The sequence below is a fragment of the Lygodium microphyllum genome, chromosome 17 (genome assembly GCF_053477565.2).
Source record: "Lygodium microphyllum isolate KBCC chromosome 17, Lygodium_microphyllum_v1.1.10, whole genome shotgun sequence".
Lineage (NCBI taxonomy): Eukaryota > Viridiplantae > Streptophyta > Polypodiopsida > Schizaeales > Lygodiaceae > Lygodium > Lygodium microphyllum.
The window spans coordinates 120051244-120057753 of record NC_141151.1 but is presented as its reverse complement, the minus strand read 5'-3'; the positions used below and the strand labels follow the sequence as shown (position 1 = coordinate 120057753).

Sequence of the window (6510 nt, the reverse complement as noted above, 5' to 3'; positions counted from 1 at the left end):
TACTCTAGCTACAAAGCATGACAAGGAAAAGAGGGAACAACCTATTCAATTGTTGTTGCCAACAATGAATTCTCAATGGTAAGAGGTGTAGAATAAGAATGTGAAAAGGTTGATATATTGCAACATGCCAATAGCTATGCAGGGCATAATAAAGTGATTTTTTCTTGGATTAGGAGGAAGGGTACATCCACTAGGGAGCCAATGATAAAAGACAACGGGTCATTTGTAACTTGGGGCCTTGAGTAGGTAGGTCATGTTATCCACACCTACTTGTCTGCAAGGGAAAGTGATTATGCTTTGGGATGGAAATTTCCAATGTCAAAAACACATTTTCATTGGATAGTTCACCATAAAAAGGTTCAAATTTGTAGGGGTCTCATCAATGAACTATTTGGGATGTTGATGATTGTGCATTAGAACTTGTAGCTAGTCTTGGCTAAATGGAATGTATTTGACAACAAGAAAGTAGTCAACCTTGAGCTACAACACAATGGTCTCTTTCAAAATCTAGGAGCTAATAAAGCATTGGTTCCACATGAAAGGATATGTGGAGGGAACTAGAGGCTATAATTAAGAGCCTAATATAGAGGTAGCATGAATTTAGAGTTGGTAGTTGAATAGGGTGGAGTGAGTGACATCATGGTGATTTTTATATGGCTAGTAGATATGGAGTGGGCAACATGAGAGAGAGAGAGAGAGAGAGAGAGAGAGAGAGAGAGAGAGAGAGAGAGAGAGAGAGAGAGAGAGAGAGAGAGAGAGAGAGAGAGAGAGAGAGAGAGAGAGAGAGAGAGAGAGAGAGAGAGAGAGAGAGAGAGAGAGAGAGAGAGAGAGAGAGAGAGAGAGAGAGAGAGAGAGAGAGAGAGAGAGAGAGAGAGAGAGAGAGAGAGAGAGAGAGAGAGAGAGAGAGAGAGAGAGAGAGAGAGAGAACTATTCTATTAATTAACATAATCAAACACTCAATTTGGGAAGGGCCCCGTGAGGGTGTTACATGATAGGTTGAGGAACCAAAGGTGTGACGATCATGTAATCTAGGCCCCCATCAAGGCTACCAAGATTACTCTCTCTTAAGTTTGATTGTGCGTGTGTCTCTCACAATAGGGCACTCACAATGATTACAAGGAAGGAATGACAATGTGGGTGATGCAAGGGGTTGAAGGTGCTTAGTTTTTAACTTCAATTATGATAATTAAAGAGTTTTAATTATTTATTTTGAATGATTTTTTTATAACTTTTACCCTATGTGAGAGTGAGAGAGCGAGGGCCAATGACAATCCCTAGGCCCAAAGTAGCATTGTAATGTTTCCCAACTTTATGCCCCATACACATGCGCATGTATGTATATATACACATAGATACACATGTGCCTTGAACTCAAACAAAACCTTAGGCTCCCCATGATTAGAAGAAAGAGACAATGTGGACGTGAAGGAAGAAAAGGTTTCTAAGGGAAAGAAGAAGCGAGGTCGCTTCCTTTGCAATGTTGCTTTGCAGTTGCTAAGTGGCCTAGTGTTCATGTGCAAGTAATGGTAGTAATTATAAAACAATGTAGAGACTTGCGCCAACTCTTTGATATGCTACTTATATAACATATTCGTGTGCTTTTTGTGGCAGCACTTTACAAAGTTATAAGTTAATTCTTTAGCAAAAAAATAGTAAAATGTAAAATTCACTACATCTTAGACTTTGGCCAAGTAACTTGCTTGGTTTATGTTTTGCAAGGCGCCTCATCAAGAGACCGTCTTTTGCCGTAAAACAGGGTTTTGGCCCAATCTTATTATCTTCAAAAATCTTGTGAGTATTGTTCATCTCATATATAGTTCGAAAGACACATATTCAATTTTCCTAGATATGGCTAAAGTAGCTTCAATTCAACAAGATTAATATGGTTCATATAATATAAATAGTACAGTCACTAGATTAAGTTACAACATGCATTACTATTGTAGTCCAAGAATATACTAGTTATCTTTGAGTGTAAAAACTTCAACTAAACTTAGCAAAAACATCCTAAACCAAGTAGTTTCAAATATAGAGATAAATATTTAAAGACATATTTAATCATAGAATCATGCTGGCATCACAAGTATAGACTAAACTCTACTGAAATATTCAAGAATTCAGACAATGTAGATAGCGAATGCCATGTCTAAACCTAACAACATGTGTCTCACTATCTTATCTTAGTACGGGTCGGTAGCAACTATAGAAGCCAATAAAAAATGGCAGTTTGATAGCAAGACGGAATTTATTCTCCCTCTCACATTGCATGCTGCAACAAATCTCCATTGCCGATGCTATGTGAACCTCCTCTAGTAAGAGCTGTGACCAACTTCCAATACATATCCCTTCAACCAACTCTCAATACATATCGCTTGGAGACCAAGTCTCAATACATATCCCGTCATGTAAAAAGGGAAAGAATTTTGGGAAACTGGGCATGATTTCATTTTAATTATTTTGCTTGGGTTTGTAACTTTTTATTCACATTTGCTGTCATTCCATTTCATCTCGTTTGGTGTGTCCACTGGTCTCTCTCTCTCTCTCTCTCTCTGTGTCTGTGTCTGTGTCTGTGTGTGTTGCTACCCCCCAGGCTGTCTGTTAAATGTTTCTTCTCTTCCGTGTGTCTCTCTCAGGCAGGCCTTCCATCGTCAGGCTCATCATCATCGTCATCATCATCGGCAGCATTCTTCCTCCCTTTTGCCCGCAGCTCAGTCAGTAGCATGAGTGCCCCTTTTCTGCAGGGGCATCACCTCGAAGAATTGAAGCACTCCGGCAGGCGACATGGTGGCATGATCGGATTGACAGACCGGGGTGTCGATCGCACCTCGCTAGGGTTTTGAGTGTTGCCGCTCAGAAGCGGGTCTCGACTGTCGCAGCTGGTGCCAAGCATGAAGAAAAGCGGCCCAGAGATCTTGGCAACAGACAGTTAGGGTTTTGCAAGGGATGCAGAGGAGGTTAATGCGTTTTTTCGAACTGAAAAACGGTGGACTCCAGTAAGCTTAGGTTTAAGCAAGGTGGACTCTTAGACCTAGAGCACAGATGCAGCAGTTTGTCAGGATGGCCGCTCTGGCAACGCACTGTTAGGGGTCTTGTAGGGGATGCAGAGGAGATAAAGGCACTTGCACTGAAGAGAGGTGGACCTCCGGTAAGCTTAGGTCTAAGCAAGGTGGATTTTTAGCTCTAACGCAGAGATGCAACAGTTTGTCAGCATGGCCACTCTCCATGGCCTTAGTCACTTTCAGGTTTTGACTGACCCTGATTACCAGCGCCTTGAAGTCCCTGGCATGTCCATTGACAGCTTCCCGTCGAACTTCTCCGGGTACAGCAGTGTTGGATCAAACAATCCCACAACTTCTCAGCTTATGCAGTATGTATCTCAAACAAGATCATATTCCAACGCAGATCACAGCATGGTGCAGAACAACACAGGTGGCTCTGTCCATGTGCTTGGCGAGGATGCACTCTCGCATGCTCTTCTAGCTAATACACACACAGCCAAGGGGCTTGAAGGCTATGAAGCATGGACTATTGACTTGCACAGGCTTAGCATGGGTCCAGCATTTGCTCAAGGAGCCTTTGGTAGGTTGTACCGGGGAACGTACAGTGGTGAGGATGTTGCTGTGAAGATTCTTGAGAGGCCTGAGAACAATTATGAAAAGGCACAGTTCTTAGAGAATCAGTTTGTCAAGGAGGTGACCATGCTTGCAACACTTCGGCATGAGAATGTGGTTCGCTTTATAGGAGCCTGCTACAAGCCAATGGTCTGGTGCATTGTGACTGAGTATGCAAAAGGAGGGTCTCTAAGAACCTTCCTTGCTAAGAGGCGGGTTGTTCCTCTGAGGCTGGCAGTCAAATATGCACTGGATGTAGCACGGGGCATGGAATATCTACATAGTTTTGGTGTTATCCACAGAGACTTGAAGTCTGACAACTTGCTTATTGCTGACAAGTCAATTAAAATTGCAGATTTTGGAGTTGCAAGAATAGAGGTGCAGGCCGAGGGCATGACTCCAGAAACAGGAACATATAGATGGATGGCACCGTAAGCTCCATGGTTTTCCCGGTTGAGGGTGTGTGTGTGTCCTTGTTTTACTATAGTGGTCCAGAACTATAGTAGGTTTCTAGAATATGTTCTTGACTACTCTGTTTTCACCCTCTAGGTAGTATGTCCATTCCTTAAATGTTTAATGTGGGCACTCATCATCATTATCGGACCACTCAAGTTGAATAATTAATTTCTTATGATTCAAGTGCAGTCACATTTGTTCATATTATTGTGAACGTCATCAATGTGTTGTTTGCATTCAATATGTCATACCAACCTTTTGATCTTTCTTTATCTTGATGGCGTGATATGGGCAGGGAAATGATACAGCGTCGATGCTACAACAACAAAGTGGATGTGTACAGTTTTGGTATTGTTCTTTGGGAGCTCATAACAGGGAATCTTCCTTTCCAAAACATGTCTCCAGTTCAAGCAGCATTTGCAGTTGTAAATCGAGGTGCAAGGCCACCCATTCCGGAGGATTGCCCTCCTTCTCTTTCAGGTATCATGACACGCTGCTGGGATGCAAGTCCAGAAGTGAGGCCCCCCTTTAGTGAAGTTGTCCGGCTTTTGGAAGATGCCCAGCAAACAATTCTGAAGTCAGTTGGGACTGCCAAGTTTAGAGGGTGTGGCTGTTTGACACCTCCGCTTACCTTAGACTAGTTTCAATGATGTATAACTATGTGCAAAGCTGATCCTTTTTTTAGGCTATTCTCTTACAACTAAGAATATGGATTTTTCCCTCACCCTAAGAAGCTTAGGGTGATCCCTTTTGTGCAGCTTTTTACATTTTGGTGTTTGCAGAAGCACTTGCTATGTCCCTTTCAAGAAAACAGCTGGATTTGGTCTTACTGCCTCGTCCAAAGAAGTCTCCTCCTGATGAGAAAGGCTTCTTGCCTCTGCTTTGATTAGTGCTGTCTGGTGTATGCACCAAGCAGTTGTGAAACTCCGTCCCCCTGCCTCTCCTGTATGAATCTAAGGCTTGCAGCCAAAATGGGGTAATGGGGCTCGGATCTGTAACCAAGATTTTTGCTAAGAAAATCTTAGTAAGTTTAATCACAAATGTATGCTTTACTTTGGCTCAGGTTTAAGGAGGCACTATTAAGAAATCTAACTTGGTTCACACTGAAAATTCGTGGCCTATGTTCAGTCCTTTCCCTTTTTGTGTTGAGGTTAAATATATGTTAGCCAGGCTGCCTTAAGGGTCTTTAGAAAGTTTGTCAGAGTTTGGTGGCTTTTTGATTGTTGATCACCTTCTGGAAAATGCTTAGAATGTTCCACAAAAAGAGCTTGATGACTTCATCTCACCTAGTACAGGATGTAGGGGAGGAACTGTTAGATGTGTGTCTTTATTCATGTATGAAAAAGAACAGACGCATTTACAGTAAGCAAGCTGATGCGCATGTGACATTGAGTTTCTAGTCAGATGGGATCTGTGGCAAAGGCTCCACCACGTTGGCATATTAGCAGATGAAAGTGTTGTATTTATTTGAAAACAGGCTGTACTGGAAACATGATCCCTTGTTTAATGGGATGTTTGCTGTGTAGTGACTATCAAGCTAGGGGCATCTAGGGGCCACTCATCGGGCTATGTGTGGTGTTTGTTATGTAAGCAAGGAAGGGAGGGGCCTTGTCATATAATGTTTTAGAACTGACCTGGAGTTTTGGTGGACATTGGAATTCCATAGTCTTTGTTAGCATTGGGACCACTGGTGTTTATTGTTTGGGTGTGTGGCTGGTATTTGCTTTCAGGGGTTTCTGGACTTACATTAGTTTTGCCTAAGTTGGGGCACCCTCTATGGGCACTTTTCACCTTAGCTAATGGATGTTCCTGCGTCAGTCATTTGCTTTTTCACATATGAGACATTTACTCCATGTATGAATGTGGATGTACCTCTCATTGTACTAGAGTTCCCAGAGCTTTGGTTCTGATGAGGCTGAAGAGTGTTTTTTCCGCAGAAGCTTCAGCTGTTCCTGGCTAGCAATAAGCATAGAGGTTGATCTATGTTGGGATGTGGTTTTCAGCTTTTCAAGGCTACATTCCTTAGAGCCCTTGTTTGCTCGAGGACCTTTTCTTTCTGCCCTTTGTTGGGCATCTGGCCAGTGTCCTGGTACTTGTAAGGGTTCTTGCCTCTCAAGGGCACTCATCACCTCAACTAGTGGATGCGCCCATGTTACCCGTTTACTCTTTTGTGCACGAGTCTGGAAGTCCCTCTCCTTTACTTCAGTTGCCTTTAACTTTGGTAAATGATAGTGCAAGCTTAAGGTTTGCACGTGTTTGATGGTTGCTTTTTCATTGGGAATAGCAGTTCCTTTGGATGAGCCACTGCTGCATTTCTTTTAAGTAGGCTGAGCGAGCTGTATGGTGATGTCATATGCCGCAAACATGAAGGCGTTGCAGTGACTTCTACTGCATTAGGTTCAGCAGTTCCTGGCTAGCAAGAAGGTTGGCAAGGTTTACCTTT

The 6510-nt window shown here is 42.7% G+C and overlaps 1 protein-coding gene across 1 annotated transcript; it reads left to right on the top strand.

Annotated features, from left to right (window-relative positions):
• The first annotated feature begins 2474 nt into the window (after positions 1-2474).
• Positions 2475-5123, top strand: LOC148022302 (serine/threonine-protein kinase STY13-like). Its single transcript, XM_087697934.1, has 2 exons — positions 2475-4042; positions 4363-5123. The coding sequence occupies exons 1-2, from the start codon at positions 3192-3194 to the stop codon at positions 4706-4708; spliced, it is 1197 nt and encodes a 398-aa protein (XP_087554060.1). The 5' UTR covers positions 2475-3191; the 3' UTR covers positions 4709-5123.
• The last annotated feature ends 1387 nt before the right edge of the window (positions 5124-6510 follow it).

Coding starts and splice junctions, on each gene's coding strand:
- LOC148022302 (XM_087697934.1), top strand. CDS start 3,192: ATGCAACAGTTTGTCAGCATGGCCACTCTCCATGGCCTTAGTCACTTT. Junction 4,043..4,362: donor ACATATAGATGGATGGCACC/GTAAGCTCCATG, acceptor TGATATGGGCAG/GGAAATGATACAGCGTCGAT.